The sequence below is a fragment of the Neophocaena asiaeorientalis genome, unplaced genomic scaffold (genome assembly GCF_003031525.2).
Source record: "Neophocaena asiaeorientalis asiaeorientalis breed wild unplaced genomic scaffold, Neophocaena_asiaeorientalis_V1.1 scaffold30, whole genome shotgun sequence".
In the NCBI taxonomy this organism is placed as follows: domain Eukaryota; kingdom Metazoa; phylum Chordata; class Mammalia; order Artiodactyla; family Phocoenidae; genus Neophocaena; species Neophocaena asiaeorientalis.
The window spans coordinates 12,746,496-12,765,173 of record NW_020174923.1 but is presented as its reverse complement, the minus strand read 5'-3'; the positions used below and the strand labels follow the sequence as shown (position 1 = coordinate 12,765,173).

Sequence of the window (18,678 nt, the reverse complement as noted above, 5' to 3'; positions counted from 1 at the left end):
GATGACGGGGAAGGCAGGCATGGAGGCAGAGGGGCCAAAGAGCTACATTCTCATTTCCCATAAAACAAGTCAACAGACAACACCAGAAACTGGGAGCAGTGAGGGGGGTGGAGGGAACAAAACTGGCAACAGAGTAATATTATTTGGAATCAACGAGGTAAATACCAAAATCCTCAGCTAAGAAAAGGTTCAAGTGGGGCTCCTGGCAGGGAGGATGGGAGGGGAGCAGCCAGCTGACACCCTCCCACTGAGAGGTGGGGCCCATCCCCTCCCTCAAACCTGGGAGCCAAGTGTGACACCACGGTGCTGGGACGGTTCTCTGCCTAGCCTCTCGGAAGACTGGAAGTTTCTGCCTTGCGCTCTGAGTCCCACGCAGAGTTAAGACTGATCACCACCCTGGAGAGGCCTCTGGAGTGAAACTAAAGGGAAGAGGACGGCCCCGCCACTCCCCCAGGATACGAGGCAGGTGAGTGCTCACTAACGCCACAGGATGCAAGGCTCGCCGGCACAAACCAGACTCTTGACCCACAAAATCTCGAGATCATAAAATGGCAGTTATTTTAAGCCATCTGTTTTGGGTGGCTCATTACCAGCAAGAGGCGAGGGGAACAGCAGGAACTGCTGTTTTTTTGTGACAAGATTCAGAACTATTTTTTCACTCTCTAAATTATGTGGATGTTTAATTTAGACAAAAGTAACTAAAACACTTTTTTTTTAATTCAATATGAAGGTAAAGCCAAGTAAAATCTTAAGCCTTAAAAGAAAAAAAAACTAAAACAGCATCTAGCCTGGCAGGCCCACCCTGGCACCCGTGCCCACGCAGCACACACCCCTCTCCCTATTCCCACACCCGCACCACACGCAGTCCCTCCGAGAGCAGGGAGACAGCCACAGACTCAATAGCAAGCAGCTGAAGGGGAGGGGGATGCCCTAGGCCACAAATTAAGTGCCTTACTTATTTGAAAAGAGAAGAAAAGGGCCGCGCGAGGGCATGCAGGCCATTCCCGCGGCAGCACACGGCCACGCGGCGGGGCAGCAGAGCTCAGGGCTTGTCCCGGGCATGCACCGGCAGGTCCCGGAGGCAGCTGACGCGGCCCCCCTCCTGCTTTCCAGGAGGACCCGGGCAGGCCTCCCAGGCCCCGGGGTGAAGGGTGACAAAGGCTCCGCCAGACCCTCACGGGGAGGACACAGGGGCTGTCGGCATCTGTCAGAGGAGATGCATTTCAGGCTAAATATCAGCATCTGCTGCTGCCTCCTGCACCGGCTGTGGCTCCCCTGGGAGGCCTCTATCCTAACCTCGAACACGTGCAACCCCCGCGTCCAAGGAGAGCCAGGCGGCACTAACATGGCACTCACAAAACCTGGGCAGGGAGCTGCCGTGAGGCACGGAGGTGGCACTGGCCGGCCGGCTGGGTGGGTGCAAACACATGAATCGTAGCTGCGGGCGGGAGGAATATCAGGTGCATCTCTACGCCCCGAGGGCTCGACTCCTACATTAAATCCCTCCCACTGGAACAGCCGGCTCCAGTTTCAGTGAGAGCAAGCGTGAGAACAGGTCCTGCTCCGGCCAGGCAGCCACAGCCACGGCTTCCACCTCCCAGCCTCTGGTAAGTACCTACTATTTCTTCTCAAATGCGAGTTTTCTTTCAATACTCCTCTCAGATGTATCTTAAACTATCTACTCAGTGAATCACTTGCCCAGAGTTTCTCTGCCCTGCTCTTTTCTCCGCGGATTACTCAGGACCCAGCAGGTGCACTGCTGGAAAGGAGACCATTGTTACAAAACTTTTAATAAGGCTTACACTTTATTCTAAGAGTGTAAACAAGTTTATGTGGATATATGAAGTTCTCATTTCTACCATAAAATTCATAAACTATTTTTTTAAGTTATTTTTGATGTGGACCATTTTAAAAGTCCTTATTGAATTTCTTACAATACTGCTTCTGTTTTATGTTTTGGTTTTTTGGCCACGAGGCATGTGGGATCTTAGCTCCCCAACCACGGATCAAACCCGTACCCCCTGCATTGGAAGGCAAAGTCTTAACCACTGGACCACCGGGGAAGTTCCAAAATTCATAAACTTTAAACCAAAACTCAAATTGATGTTATTGCTTATCTGTTCCTCACCTCAAAAATAAACTACAGGTTTCAACATAAAAGGATCATATATATGCCTATATATAATTGCTGACCTTAATTTATAATTTCTTTAATTTAAAAACCTTTTATTAGGATTTAAAATAAGTGCTGTTTTGACATAAGCTTACCAAAAAAAAAAAAAAAAAAAAAAAAAACCTTAATAATCAGTTCCTTCTATCTTGTCAAAAATAGTCTGGCTCCTGATAAGTAGTATCATGATTGATTAGCATTCCATGCTTTGAAACTTAACAGAAGCATAAATTAGATATAAAAAAAAAAGACAGTTTAAAAAAAAAAAAAAAAAAAAAAAAAAAAAAAAAAAAACACCTTAACTAAAGAGGATCCCTGTATATACAAAATGGGTTTTCTTACTCTTATAAAGTTTCTCATAAATCTGCATGAAAACCATTATTGACCAAATTATTCGTCAAACTTGACCAACATCAGACTTAATGCAATCATAACCTGTCTACATTTGTTATCATGATTTGTATTTTGTATTAGCAAGTCCTTGCAATGCTTTAACGTGGTGCTTTAAGGTAAGGAGGCAGGCTGGTGGTTAGGGGTTCTGGCCCTAGGGAGGTGCCCCAAACGTTAAAGCTGTGCATTCACTGCTAAGCACTCTGTCTGTAACCCAGGATCTCTGGCTGAAACCAGAAAGAGCCCCCGGTGGTCTTCCTGGATCCATTCTTCCAAACTATATGGCAGAAAACTGTCTTTTTCCCTAGGTTATGGTTGCCCTGAAGTTTATCCTTCATTTTAAAGAACCGAAAGTCTGGGAGGGAGTGGTGGTTAATCACTGGAAAAGCTCAATTGGAGTAAAACTCACAAATCTCGTTCTTGCGACACCCCAGTGGGTAGGCGACAACGGCGTGTCCCTGAGTTATGCAATAATGCCACATCACAATATCGTAATTATAGCATGCCCTTCAGAACGCGCTACCTGGTGAGGCTCCCTGCCAGGCAGCTGGACACCACCGGGGAGGGCTGAGGATTATTCCAGCGCAGAAGTTAGTGCACATGACATGCATAGCTGGCCGGCACGTCACAGCAATGCCCTGTAAAGTTAAGCTATAATTACCTCTATTGTGTCCTATCAAAGTTCAAAAAAAATCTTTCTCTTGCCTATTATTTCTGACTTCAAACCCCCTAGAAAATTATTAAATATGCCAGCCACTCACTGTCACCCTAACAGCTGGCAGCTACATTCATAGTCCACACTTAGGAGGCTATTGAGAGACATGCACTGGCACCTCAGTGCTTCAGAAACAAGCAGATAAAGCCCTGTGGACACAAAACCACGGGCTGCTCAGAGCGCCGTTTGGGCACCACCGTCCAGCCGCCCAGGCCTGTGGGAGGGGAGGCCAGACCGGCTCCCGGGCTTCTGCAGGGGTGACAGGCTCCTGGGACACAGGCAGGGGTGACAGCGCATGAGGAGTCACAGGAGGGCGTTCTGAAATGGAACAGGCTCAGGCCAGACGCCGTGGTGTCTCTGTGGCGCTGCTCCCCACCCTCTCCCCTCAGCACTGGGACCCAACTCCGCTGAGGGCACAGCTCTGAGGGCAGGCCTCGTGCCAACAGCTGCTCGCAAGGCAGGCAGGGGCGCCCTCCTGCATTCGAGGACAGCACCCTGACCCTGACCTGACATGCAGGGCTCCCAGCACCTCCTGCTGACCCAGTGGGAAGTGAAAGAAGGGTGAAAAACACTGTCCCACACACATCCTTCTAGGACTAGGCTAACATCTGCATTTTTAGCTAACATGCTAACAGTGCAGTTCTCCGAGGAAAGCCGAACCCAGGGCTGTGCTTTTTTAACCTCTCCCTGTGCAACCCCCCAGCCTGTACCAGCCTTCCCAGGACAAGGATGGTGAGACACGAATCTTATCACCTTTAGAAAAAGCTTCACCTCTGACTGCTAATCCGAACTTACTACAAACAGTTAAATTCTGGATTATACTGTTTAGGCGACAACACCCTTTTTCCGCTGCCAGCCTGCACCAGGCCTGGCAGATATAAACTGACCAGAGACGGGCAAACCCCATCTCTGCAGGTGGCCAGAGCGAAAGCGCCCCGGGCACTAGGCTTTAGCTCCTCATCCTTGTAAGCCTCGCCTGGGCAGGACTGAACTCACAGACTGACATCACCTCCTGGAGGCTGTCCCCCTTGGAAGCTTACAGAAGCCTCAATCTTACCCCGCTTACTTCTCTGACTTACGCGGGCCTCTCACTGTTGTGGCCTCTCCCATTGCGGAGCACAGTCTCCAGATGCGCAGGCTCAGCGTCCATGGCTCACGGGCCCAGCCGCTCCGCGGCATGTGGGATCTTCCCGGACCGGGGCATGAACCCGCGTCCCCTGCATCGGCAGGTGGACTCTCAACCACTGCGCCACCAGGGAAGCCCATTATTGCATTTTTATAACCAAGTGAACTAGCCTGTCTCCTTCAGCATCTGAAGCAGCTGCGCTCCCTTGTTTTAACTAGCGAATTGTGTAACCCTGAGAGGTCAGTTTACTCAGTTACTAAAACTACTGCTCCTGTGACTCCATCCAGGCTCTCCTTGCAACAATTATACCCTAGAATACTCTCACCTCCCAGAACACCAGTACCAAGGAAACCATCCCCTGAAAACCTCTTTACTGTCCTTGTAAGCTAACTGACCACAGAACAAGAAGTTCAGACCAAACCTGTGGGCACAACATCATTTGACGGAAAAAAGGTATATATTAACATAAGAGCAATGATTTCCCAAACTATTATTTTGGGTAGTGCTATAACTTACATACAACTTGCCTCCTATAAACCTTTGAGAAAACTTAACCAAAGTGGGTTTATTTCTACTTTTGCCTAAAAGTATGAGCAATATTAAATAATACTGCTTTTGAAGCTAACACCATCATTATCTTAAATCCAAGGGGGTTTTCAGCCGGTTTGGGCTCGCGTGTCCTGGGTGCGGCAGATGTGTGTCTGCATCCACTCATGGTACCACCAGGACTCTGCGCTCACACTTGATAAACGTTTTGCAACTGTCATCATTTTGATCACGATGCTTCCAGCTAGTGATGAAATCATCAGTTTTCAGATCTTTGCCATAACATATCCTATACAATCATGGGAACCTGACTTGCAGAGGTTCTCACGCCTTCAGAACCAGGGAGCATAATGGGACGTGCCAGCACAGGCCGCCCTGACTTATCAGGCTGGCCCCGAGCTGGCTGGAATCGCTTCCTGACGGGAGGCAGGAAATCGTGCTTTTATAGCCCAGGGCATACCTGCCCCACAAGGTATGAACTGAACTCATACAGAATTATTTCACATTCTCCCTTACTAAGAGGGGAAATCAGGAAGATGCAAAGCTGTGACCACGTGTTTAACTGTGCTGGGCTTTCACATTGCCATGCAGCTCACACAACTGCTCACGGGAGAAGAGGAGGGCGAGCAAGCTGCAAAGCCGCAGAGCCAGGCACCAGGTGCCGCCAGCCTGGCTTCTGTCCACCCGACACCCTGCCAGTCAGCACCCCCAAAGAGGGCCTGGGGACGCCCTCTCCAATTAGGGGGTAGCCAAAAATCTCATTTCTCCTCCAAAGTACGTGCCTGAGCACCCCTGCTCTGCAGAAACTCTCCCCGCAACAGAAGGCTGCAAGCCACCCAAAGCACCTCTTAGTAAAGAAACATGCCTTTGAGGGAACGGGATGATGAAACAGGTTAACAGAAGCAGCTTCCTGGGGGGAGAGTGGTTCCTTGTGTTTTTAAGAAATATGAAAAAATGAGTAGAGGAACCAGTTTGCTGAGAATAAGATCAGATAGCTTTTTTAGAATTTAAGATATCCAAGTGAAATTAAAACCGCACTGCCTCCCCCCTTACACCCTCCTCCCACAAGCTACCCATTACCTCATCTGATGCGTGAGATGGCAAGGAGAGTAGCTACATTTTATTTTGTGAAAACAAGTCTCTTAGATTTCCCATGTGTATTTCTCTATTTTTAAAGGGCTGCTTTCCAGCTCAATGTTTTAACCAACCCGATGTCTAGAAGGCGATGCTTTACACAAGCAATTTCACGAGACTCAGAACTGTCCATATTTACTTATTCCTTAAAGCAAAACTGCAGTTGAAAAGTTATTTCCTTTTAACTTTATTTTTCTAAGTGTTTAAAAATATCCAGAAGCTAAATCCTTTTTACATTTTCTATGCAAATTAAAGTGCAGGCCTTGATTCCTCACACCCACTCCCCCAGCCCGCCCCACCCACAGGCTTTCTCTAAGACACAGTCACCCCATGGGCTGGTCCTGGACACGCAGCCGCGCCCGGCCCTGCTGAGATCCTCCCAGACCTCACGTCTTTGTTCTCAGCTTCGGGTTATGAGGCAGAGAGAGAGCCCAGGGGTGTGCAGAGCAGCCTCTGAAGGAAACCCGGGGGGAGGTTAAGCCTGGGGGATAGGCAAGGACAGGAGGACCCTGGGGAAGATATCCAGAAGCCCCTTCGTACACGTTAAAGGCTGGGATGGGTTCCTCCCAGGATCCAACCATCTGTAAAATTAGGCACCACTCACTCTGGTTTCCTCTATTTTTTAAAAAAATTTTATTTATTTATTTATTTGGTTGTGCCGGGTCTTAGTTGCGGCAGGCAGGCTCCTTAGTTGCAGCTCGCGGGCTCCTTAGTTGTGGCATGCAAACTTTTAGTTGCAGTATGCATGTGGGATCTAGTTCCCTGACGAGGGATGGAACCCAGACCCCCTGCATTGGGAGCGTGGAGTCTTAACCACTGCATCACCAGGGAAGTCCCACTCTGGTCTCCTCTTACCAGGAGGGCTGCTAAGCTTTTCTGCCTTTGGTTAAAGCCAGGATAGGCAGGGATGGGCTAGTGCGTGAACTCACTCCATGCCATCTGTGAGGTGGGCAAGTGGAAGGCAGCAGTGCACGAGGACATCTGCTCACTCACTGACTCAGAGCATCTTAATATCATTCAAATCAACATAAACACAGCACTTAAGTTTGTATTTGGGCCAACACAAATGCTACTTACCCAGAAAGCTGACTTTTCATTTGTGAATTTAGAAACAGGGTCGGGGTGGGGGTGGCATTTTTAAATATTCTTCACTTTTAAATACTCCCTCATAGAACAGAACACTGTGATTAAATAGGGCAGATGGATTGAAGGTTACAATCACACATGCCTTGTTCTCAGTGAGCACAAATGTGAACGTCACACACACGCATGAGCCCGGACCTCCTCAGGTTCACGTTAGAGCAGTCAGGCCAGCACAGTGATGGGACTCAGTCCAGAAACTCCAGGCACATGGATGGGGGTGGGATCTCAGTGATCACTCAGCCTGGTGGGTCCACAACCTTCCTGGCACCTGAGGCCTCAGATCACAAGCTAAAGGTTCCCAAAACTCAAAAGAGTTACAGGTATTCTCTGAAGTGACACTAAACACTCCTGCAACCACACTCGCCTGGGACCAGACTTGAGAAAACAGAGAACGCCGTAGGGGTGGCGCCCAGGGTAGTGAGGAGGGGTGGCTGATGCCCGTCCCGTACCTGCCGCGCAAGAGCACTTACGTCCTCTGCACCTGCAGAGGCCTCTGCTTCACCTCCTCCGTGACCCCGGGGTTCTTTGTTAGCCTGTCAGCCATCGTTCCAACACTAAGGCTCTGCTCCTCCATTGCAGCTCCCGGTCCCCAAATGAACGAGACTTCCCTGGTCACACCCACAGCCCGTGGAGCCGGCTTCAAGTAAAAGCACTCAGAAAGGAAAGCGAAGGAGAAGCAGTGACCTGCTTCCTTAAAAATCACCAAAGCTGAACTACGCAGGAGCCAGCAGGGCTCAGACGCCAAACCACAGAGGGAAAATGAGCCTTCTCAAAGAGCGAAAACCAAAAAAGCCACATTACATCCCCAGGCCCCCAGGAAAGCCCTTCAAGTACAAGTGTTTCCAGTGTCCCTTTACTTGCAACGAAAAGTCACATCTTTTTAATCACATGAAATACGGTCTCTGTAAAAATTCCATCACTTTAGTGTCCGAGCAAGATCGCATTCCCAAGTGTTCCAAACCGAACTCTTCAGACCCAAAGCCAACCAATCAGTCCGACCCCATGGCAAAGCCCACCTCCTCCAAGCCCGTCCCAAGTGGGCTCTCACACCTGGACACCAAGCTCCAACATGGCCTCGCCAAAGATGACATCAAGGAAAATGTGGACCTGCATGCGTGCGGGCCCCACAGGTGCCCCGGACAGAAGCCCACTCTCCACAAGGAAGCAGCACCCCTGAGTCCAGCTCCAGAAGCCACCGCGGGCACCCAGCCTGTGCTGGAAGGCACTACCCGGCCTTCAGCATTCATGCCAGTTGGCGAGCACAGACTCAAAGGGCAGGAACTCACCGAGGCTCCTGAAGTGCTGACCCTGACCCAGCCCCCAGCCAAAGCTGCCTCCTTCCACACTAAGTCTGCCTTTCATGCCCCTGGCTATGCGTGGAAAGCTGGCTCACCTTTCCTCACACCTGAGTTTCCACATAAAATCCCATCCACAAAGGGGTTTGGTGCCACTTCGCCGTACGTGCACCCCACCATCGCAGAGTACCAGCCTCACTTTTACACAGAGCACGGACTGGCCACCATCTACTCACCGTACCTACTCGCGGGGAACTCGCCCGAGTGTGACAGCCCCCTGCTGTCCATCTACGGGGCCCAAGACCAAAGACATTTCCTGCCTCACCCAGGGCCGATCCCTAAGCACCTGAACCCAGCTCCATCCACATACGACCATTACAGATTCTTCCAGCAGTATCACTCCAATCTGCCGATTCCTTATGGATTTTATAGACCAGAGTCTGCGTTTTCCTCCTACGGCCTCAGACCCCCACCCGTTGCTGGTATTTCACAAGATCAAAGCTCACACCTACTGGAAGAAGCTGCCCTGGCCTACCCGGCCTGGAGTCCATCCAAGTTAAACTCTTCCAACTCCCACAAAAAACACACAGAGTTTGAGAGAGAGAGTCCGACTCCCGAGGCTAAAGACCTTTCCAGAGATGGGCAGAGGGACACGGAAGGGACCAAAATGAGCCCACGTGCAGGCAGCGCAGCCACAGGCTCCCCGGGGAGGCCGAGCCCCACCAATTTCACGCAGACAAGCCAGCCCTGTGCCGGGCTGTGCAGCCTCTTGGACATGCCGGCCTCTGGTGCCCCAGGAAGTCTCCATCCACCAGAACAGAGCCTCACAGCCTTCAAGCCTGTCAAGAACACGGAGCGCCCACATTCCCAGGCCCCAGAAAACAGAGCTGCATCTCCAGAAAGGTAAGAGAGTCCATTTTCAAAACCTCCAAAGTAATGTCTCTGGTTGTGCTGGTACTTGCCCAAACCCCCCACGGGCAATGGCCCTCAGCAAGGTCCCTGTGACTCCCTCTCTGTGTCTCTTCCAGCCTCGAGGCCGTGAACGCAGACGCTCTGGCTCAGATGGGGAGCCTGGAAGCTGCACCCTCCAGCCCAGAGGACGACTCCAGGGCAGCCCCTCTGAACCTCTCCACGAAACCAGAAGCTGAGCCGGCCACTACACACACCACCGCCTATGGAGAATTTGTGGAGCCACAGGACGCGCCCCTCAACCTCTCGGTGAAGGACCCCTGCAACGCCCTGACTTCGAGGCCCTCTGTCCGCAGCTGCCCGAGAGGGGCCGAACCCGTGGCTGCCCCCACCCCCACTCCTGCTCCGCAGTCGGAGACAGCAAGTTCCGGGGCCGGGCCCGACCCCAGCTCTGCGGAGATCCCTGTGCCCAGCCCGGCTGGGAAGGCCCAGGACACACGCTCAGCTGACAGTGACGAGCAGAAGCAGACTGCGGCCGTGGCCCTCTGCCAGCTGGCGGCCTACAGCCCAGGGAACGTCGAGCCTGCTGCCCAGGAGCCTGCCTGCCAGGTAGACGCACCCACCCCCAGAGTCCCTGAGAGCCAGGAGGCTCACTGCGACCTCAGACCCAAAGGGCAAAAGAGGACGAGCCCCAGGGATGCAGGGAAGGCCCAGCAGGGAATCAAGAAGGCAAAGCCCAGCGACACAGCCAGAGTGTTCACACTCCGGAAAAGAACGCGGGTGTCTTAGAGCCACCTCTGGCCAGCCACAGGCTGCAGCCACAAGCACGCCTTCCGGTGCAGGCGAGACAGCAGCAAACCTCCATCTGGCCCTTGCTTTTTTATCTGGTACATTTTTACAACGCAGTTTTCTTCTTCTCGACAAAAAAATTAAACTAAACCTGCAACTCAATTCAGTTTTGTAAATACTAAGCATGAACACTAAAAGGTGCTTCTACTTCTGGTTGTAAAATACTTGAATGACTCACACTGTAGGACCTGATGAAATGCACAGGACTAAAAGGTAACTTTTAGGTGTTAGCATCTTAGAGGAAATCTCTTTAAAACATTTTTCTTATAAATATCTCAGCACTAGAACAAATTGTTTTAACTGTTTTTCTATTAAATCTACTGTGTGTTTTGAAGTAAATAACAATTACTGGGGGAAAATGCCAGGCAAAGACGTTTCCAGTACTAGCATGAACGTTCTGTGTGTAAAAACACTGTGATTTGTTATGACTGAATAATACACAGACAGCAAGAGGCTATTTATACAAGTAATTTATTTCCATTGGGGAGAATGCGTTGCTGGGGAAGCTATTCTCAACATGCTCTGTCTTCACAACTCATTCAGACTCGTTTTCCACTCCCTAAAATGATGTATATGATGCTAATTTTCCAATAAACTCATAGGTGAACTTTAAGGATACATAAAAAGAAGACAAGCATAAACTCTGTGTTATACAATATTTTGCCACAATAAATAAACTCAATGAAAAAGAGAAAAGAGCTGAGGCAGCAATTAAAACTGAGGACGAGGGTACATCTGTGTGTGCATGTGAGGGCGTGTGCACGTGTGCATGTGTCTGCTGTCCACCGGTAGTCATCGAGCCCGGGGGAGTGCAGGCATCCGGGGGCACCTCTGGAGACCAAGCGTACAGGGCCTGGCTTCACAAGGGCCCTTCCCCACTGTTCAGAGGGTGTTTCTCAGCAATGCACTGCCTGGGAGCGGGGCAGGGGGTCAAGAAAGGGCCTGGAAACAGTGGCGCCGAGCTGAGCTGACTGGGTGAACCCTCTCTCCACAAGATGGGCAGTTTCAACTCACACTTTGACCAAAACAGAGGTGGTCCCAATAGAGCCATCCAATGAGCATTCAAAGAAAAAGGACTGCTAAAGCTAACGCCTGCCGTTCCCAGTGACGTGCACATACAAGGTCTCTCAGTGCTCAGAGCTAAAAATTAAAAATTTTTAAATAAAAAGTTGATCTGGAACCTTGCCTTGTTCTAGATATAAGCACTACTCCCCAAAAGATAGCCTGAACTAAAAACCCATCTTGTTAAGTTGCATTCCAATAAAATGTTATTTTCGGTTGTTTTGATCAAGTTTGTACTAATAACTAATCCTGTAAAAACTCAATCTAGAAAACTTAAATGCTTACTACCTTTTGGCAAAACAAAATGTAAGAGTTAAAGTTTGCATTCACAGACATCCTCTTGCTGAAGATACTTGACAGGGAGATCAGCAAAAGATTCTCAAGCACAGAAACCTGTTATATTAGGGAAAAATTCTCTAGGAAAAGTAAATGGAAATACAGGTTCAAGGAGATAAAGAATAAAATCCCTGCATTTTAGATGGAGGATGGTGGATTCCAAGGTACCATGATGACTGGATTCCACCAGACATATTTAAAACAGTGATACAATAGCTTTGTTTTAAAATGACACTATTCAGTATGGCAAATAACCTGCCTTGCAGCAAGTTAAATTTATACAAAACCACTAATATCAACTCACAGGAGGGATGCAGAGCTTGTCATATTCTTTTAGGGCAAATAGGAGGCCGCTGTTACAAACAGCCCCTAAATCATCCAGGATGGCCCACGAGCCCCTGCCGCCCATGCAAGGTGTGCCCGCAGACAGACACCACTAATCCAATGCGTGCACTGTCACGACCAGAAACCGATGCATACCTGTGCAGCCTTCACTGGCATGCCTGGGCTCTCGTTTTTTTTATATACCAATATGCTTTGACAAAGACCAAAAACAGGGTACCCCTGCTTTCCAGCAAGTCCATATCCTGTGGGAAGCAGAGCCAGGCCTCAGAAGCCTCCAGGATTGGGACCCAAAGCCTCACGCCCTAGAGACAAGCTCTTGCCTTGTGCCTTACACACAAGAACATAAACCTTCTGGGGCCCAAAGATTCTGAGGACACTGTTTTATAGCTCACCCAAAACTGTCCGCCACCATCTTAAGTGACAAGAAGAGGAACCAGAGACGGTAAACAACTGTCCGGTCTCCTGCAACCACACAGGCCGGGAGCCCAGCACTGCCTGCAGATGTTCACGGTGGAGCCATATGTGTGCCTTCAGCCCTGTGGACTCCTCCCGCCTAATGCAATTCCTCCAAAAGGTCACCTGCATGCACACAGCTGCAGAAACCATGCAGGCTCTCTGTAACTATCCTTACAAGCACAATGGGGTCTTAGATCTTTGTAACAAAAAAAAAGAAAAAAAACCAGTCTTGGTGGTTTTTCAATGACAGTACCTTTCTCCATTCACATATAACCCGACTTCAGAGCTGGAAGTTTCTAACCTTTACATACAAAAAGCGATAAACCCTCAAAAAGTTAAATACAGAATTACCGCGTAACCCAGCAATTCCACTCCTAGGCATACACCTAAAAGAAATGAAAACAGGGATTCAAACAGATACGTGCACCCAATGTTCATTAGCAGCATTATTCACAATAGTGAAAAAATGGAAATAACCCAAGTATCCACTGACAGATGAGCAGATAACTAACAGGTGGTCCATCCACACAAAGGAATATTATTCAGCCATAAAAAGGAATGAGGTTGTGGCACAAGCTACAACATGAATTTAACCTTGAAATTCTGAGTAAGGGACTTCCCTGTTGGCACAGTGGTTGAGAGTCCGCCTGCCGATGCAGGGGACGTGGGTTCGTGCCCCGGTCCGGGAAGATCCCACATGTCGCAGAGCAGCTGGGCCCGTGAGCCATGGCCGCTGAGCCTGTGCGTCCGGAGCCTGTGCTCCGCAACAGGAGAGGCCACAACAGTGAGAGGCCTGCATACCACAAAAAAAAAAAAAAAAAAAAAAAAACTGCACTCCCAATGCAGGGGGCCCGGGCTCAATCCCTAGTCAGGGAACTAAATCCCACATGCATGCTGCAACTAAGAGTTCGCATGCCACAATTAAGGAGCCCACGAGCCACAACTAAGGACCCAGTTGCACTGCCGCAACTAAGACCCAGTGCAACCAAATAAATAAGTAAACAAATAAATAAAAATACAAAAGTTAAAAGAAAAATTCTGAATGAAATAAGTCAGACACAAAGGACAAATCTTGCATGATTCCACTTATATGAGGTTCCCCAGAGCAGGCAAACTCACAGAGGCAGATAGATTCATGGGTATCAGTGCTGAGGGGAGGGGAAGGGGGAATTAGTGTTTAAGGGGGACAGAGTTTCTGTTTGGGAACGTGAAAAGTTTTGGAAATAGATGGTGATAGTAATGGTTGTACAACATCGTAAATGTAGCTTATGCCACTGAATCGTACACTTAAACATCATTAATGTGGCAGATTTCTATGTCGTATATATTTTTAAATGTTTTTTAAAAATTAATAGTGTAATAGACTAAAGCCATTGACTTAGATACTTAAAATAAGTCAACTGTATGTTAGGTGAACTATATACCCCAATAAAGCTGAAAATAACCTCTAAAAGGATCCTTGAATTCACACTGAAGAAAACAAAAGTACTAACAAGCCCCTTTGCAACAGTCTCACCAGCAGCCCACAGCCATCTACCCCTACCCCTGGTTTAACCTTCGACCAAAATACTCCGCTCCCAAGGGCGGGAGAGGGCTGAGTATGAAATGAAGCACACACACACTTTCACTCAAGGAGAAAAGCATTTTAATAGAGAAAAACACAAGTCCTACTCCACACACTAAGCCACAGACGTCACATTATGGCTGTCACTTTTCTTACAGGCTGGAATGTCCAAACAGCTCAAAACTGCACAAAGGTTAAAAATCAGGAAAGTGCACGATCATCAGGAGAATGGGCAAGTGCCAGGAGGGGCCAGGAGCAGTGAAGAGAGGGAACCCAGGCACAAAGGACCATGGGAGGGACTGGTCGGGAGACAAGAGAGGTCAGCACTCTGCAAATGAAGGCTGTGGCCACAGCCAGGACTCACCCACCAGCGCAGGCTGACCCCAGGCCCCACAGCCACTCCACCAGGGAGGCGGTGCGGCAGCCACAACTTGCAGCCCCTTCCAGAAAGACAGGAATGTCTCTGAGGCTGACTTTGGCTTGAGGACCACACCCCCAGAAGCCCTTCCTTAGACCACACAGCCCACCAGGACACCACCACCCATACCCCAGCCCCACAGCTCTCAGGGTCAGACGGTGGCTCTGCCACCCTTACCAGCATTTCCCTAATAACTGCACAGTTCATCCTGTCTTGGTATCTTCTCAGAGTACCCAGACTAACGCTAGAATGCTATTCAGAGGCTAGTTTTTGGATGATGTCTCAGAATACAGCCAAGTAGGGAGCGCCACGAATTGGTCCCTCCACCAAACCAACCAGTAAGCTGGCAAAAACAGAGAGAATCAAGTTTTTCAGCACTCTGGAATCTAATCAAAAACCTGCCACAACCAGGGGAGTGCTTAGTGAAGGAGGAGGCTACTAAATTTCAGCATTTAAGAAACCTCTAGGGACCTCCCTGGTGGCACAGTGTTTAACAATCGGCCTGCCAATGCAGGTGACACAAGTTTGATCCCTGGTCCGGGGAGATCCCACATGCCGCAGAGCAACTAAGCCCACGAGCCACAACTACTGAGCCCACGTACCACATCTACGGAAGCCTGCGCACTCTAGGGCCCGCGTGCCGCAACTACTGAGCCTGTGTGCCGCAACTACCGGAGCGCATGCACCTAGAGCCCATGCTCCGCAATGAGAAGCCTGCACACCGCAATAAACAGTAGCCCCCGCCCAACGCAACTAGAGAAAGCCCACGCACAGCAACAAAGACCCAATGCAGCCATAAGAAAAAAAGAAAAAGAAAGCTCTGTTAGGTCACCGGCTAAATGCTAAGATAACAGAACAGAGACTTCAGTGACCAAACATAACAGGGAATATAGTTGTTGCAAAAAAAAGGTCTGGAAAAAGTCACTAAATAAAGAGACCACTAGCAGTCTTCAACAGCAACAGCAGCAAACTGCTGGCAAGGGAGGAGAACCTGATTTCCAGAGTAATCACATAATAAAATGTCAGAATCTCCAGTTTTCAACCGAAAAATAACAAGGCACATGAAGAAACAGAAAACTATGGTCCATTCACAAGAAGAAAAAGAAATTGACAGAAACCACCCCTGAGGAAGGCTAGACAGTGTCTTACAAGACAAATACCCTAAATCAATTTTCTCAAGTAAGCTCCAAGAGCTAAAGGAAACAAGAGAACAATGTTTGAAAAAACACAGAATGTCAATAAAGAGACAGACTATAATAGAGATCACAAAGAAATTCCGGAACTGAAAACAGAGTAACTGAAATGAAAAAGTCAGCTGAGGAAGGAGAACAACAGCAGATCTGAGCAGGCAGAAGGAAGGACCAGAGAACCTGAAGACAGGGGAATCCAAACTATCCAGTCTGAGGAGCAGGAGAAAAGACAGTAAAGAAAAATGAACGGTAAGTGTTAGACCCATCACCTCTGGAGCCTACTCCAGGACAAGACCACTGTCGCCTGCATGATCTCTCCCAGGCAGGAGACAGCACAGCTCCACGACCCACTGGCCACGCAAAAGGTCTGCAGAGAGGCTCAACTCATGTGGAGGGCACCACAGGCAAGAGGCGGCCAGCCACTCAAGTGAAGATCATGGGCCAACTCATATATGTGACATCTCAGGGTTTTGGCCACAGCTTGACACTTTTCATCTACAACAACAACAACCATACACTCTCATTCTGGCTGCTTGTGGTCGGTGGACACTGCTGACATCATGAGATACGACAGACACACACATGCCAGTGGGTCTCAGGCATAAAAAGCAGAGAGAGCGCTTTGGTCTCCTTCAAGTTAAACTGGAGTTGGCACCACACAGGTGGAGACTTCATCTTGACCCACCACACCCTCACACATCTATTTTCACAAATAAATGTGTAAGTCACTTAGGATGGAACAAGAGTAAATAAAAGCACAATAGTACATCTCTGTGGCCTTGGGGTAGGCAATGACTTCTTAGACATGACACCAGGGGCACAAGCAACAGAAGAGAAGACTGATAGATAACCAGACTTAAAACTTACAACTTCAGTGCATCAAACAATACCATCGGAAAAGTGACAAGACAACCACAGAGGAGAGAAAATATCCACAAATCATACATCTGATAAAAGACATATCTGTAAAGAACTCATAACAATAAAAAGACAAATAACCCAATTTTTTAAATTAGCCAAGGACGTGAATAGACATTTTGCCAATGAACATATCCAAATGGCCAAGAAGCACATGAAAAGATGCTCAACACCATTAGTCAGCAGGGAGATGCAAATCAAAACCACAGTAAGATACCACTTTACACCCACTAGGATGGCTATTTTCAAAAAAAAAAAAAAAAACCAACAGAGAAAAACAAGTGTTGGAGAGGATGTGCAGAAACTGGAACCCTCATACGCAGCTGGAGGAATGTAACGTGGTGCAACCATTTTGGAAAAGGGTTTGCAGTTCCTCAAAAAGTTCAAGACAGATTTAGCATGTGAACCAGCAATTCCACTCATAGGTCTATACCCAAGAGAACTCAAGTCACATGTCCACACAAAAACTTGTATACAAATGTTCAGGGCAGCATTATTCATAATCACCAAAGGTGAAAACCCAAATGTCCATCAACGATGATGGGATAAACAAATGTGTATCCATACAATGGAATATTATTCAGCCATAAAAAGGAATGAAGTACTACTGCTACATGGTGCAGTAGGGATGAATGTTAAAAACATTACACTAGGGGCTTCCCTGGTGGCGCAGTGGTTGAGAGTCTGCCTGCCAATGCAGAGGACACGGGTTCAAGCCCTGGTCTGGGAAGATCCCACATGCCACGGAGCAGCTGGGCCCGTGAGCTACAAATACTGAGCTCTGCGCGTCTGGAGCCTGTGCTCCGCAGCAAGAGAGGCCGCGACAGTGAGAGGCCCGCGCACCGCGATGAAGAGTGGCCCCCGCTTGCCACAACTGGAGAAAGCCCTCGCGCAGAAACGAAGACCCAACACAGCCAAAAATAAATAAATGAATAAATAAATTTATAAAAAAAAAAAAAACATTACACTAGGGCTTCCCTGGTGGCGCAGTGGTTGAGAGTCTGCCTGCCGATGCAGGGGACACGGGTTCGTGTCCCGGTGCGGGAGGATCCCATGTGCTGCAGAGCAGCTGGGCCCGTGGGCCATGGCCACTGAGCCTGCACGACCAGAGCCTGTGCTCCGCAACGGGAGAGGCCACAGCGGTGAGAGGCCCGAGTACCGCAAAAAAATAAACATTACACTAAGTGAAAGAGGTCAGACAAGAAAGCCCACTACTGGAGATTCCATTTACATAAAGTGTCCAGAAAAGGCAAAGTTATAGAGACAGAAAAAGATCAGTGGTTGTCTAGGGCTGGTGGTGTTGAGGGAAAATGGGGAATGACTTTTCCTGAGTATAGGGTTTCCTTGAGGGAAAATGAGATTAGATTAAGATGGTGGTTGCACAACTCTGTAAATATACTATAAACCACTGAACTGAACACTTTAAATGGGTGAATTTTATGATATATAAATCATATCTCAGGGATTTCCCTGGCGGTGCAGTGGGTAAGACTCCACACTCCCAATGCAGGGGGCCCAGGTTCGATCCCTGGTCAGGGAACTAGACCCCACATGCGTGCTGCAACTAAGAGTTCGCATGCCACAACTGGGGAGCCCACATGCCACAACTAACGAGGCCTGGAGCCGCAACTAAGGAGCCCACGGGCTGCAACTAAGACCTAGCACAACCAAATAAACAAATTTTTTTTTTTAAATCGTATCTCAGTAAAGCTGCTACAAGAATAAGCAGAAAGAGCCCATAGAAACCAAGGGTCCTCTGCCCTGCTTGTGCTTCACAACGCCAAGCACACAGCCAGCACCTGCAACACCCCCACAGCTCAGCTGCTGAGCTGCACTGTTCTTCGCACAGACGTCCTTGTTCCGGAGAGAAGTAGCCCTCGGGGTACATGGCGTCTTTGGTGACACACTCCTGCACAGGGCCCTCTCCATCCTTCACAGGCATCCCTCCCTTCTGTCCACAGAGGCACAGCGGGCCGCTCCCAGGGACACCCACCACAGCCAAGTGCCCCCATGCAGCCGGGCCCGAGAGCTGGCACGCGCAGGCCTGGAGTTCAGTGGTCTATCTGCACCAGCCGCACTGTGCCCCTGCTCAGGCCCACTGCCGAGCTTCCT

At 49.0% G+C, this 18,678-nt stretch overlaps 2 protein-coding genes across 3 annotated transcripts in view; one reads left to right on the top strand and one right to left on the bottom strand.

Moving 5' to 3' along the window:
* TBCD (tubulin folding cofactor D) overlaps positions 1 to 18,678 on the bottom strand; it is a 174,278-nt gene that overhangs the window by 100,671 nt on the left and 54,929 nt on the right. The gene's annotated exons all lie outside the window — the stretch shown is intronic.
* Positions 7,984 to 10,462, top strand: ZNF750 (zinc finger protein 750). The gene is made up of 2 exons (XM_024760762.1): positions 7,984 to 9,422; positions 9,548 to 10,462. The coding sequence occupies exons 1-2, from the start codon at positions 7,984 to 7,986 to the stop codon at positions 10,215 to 10,217; spliced, it is 2,109 nt and encodes a 702-aa protein (XP_024616530.1). The 3' UTR covers positions 10,218 to 10,462.

Excerpts from the sequence above, each read along its gene's own strand:
- ZNF750 (XM_024760762.1), top strand. The coding sequence starts at position 7,984 with ATGAGCCTTCTCAAAGAGCGAAAACCAAAAAAGCCACATTACATCCCC. Across the intron at positions 9,423-9,547 it reads AGAGCTGCATCTCCAGAAAG|CCTCGAGGCCGTGAACGCAG; the intron begins GTAAGAGAGTCC and ends TGTCTCTTCCAG.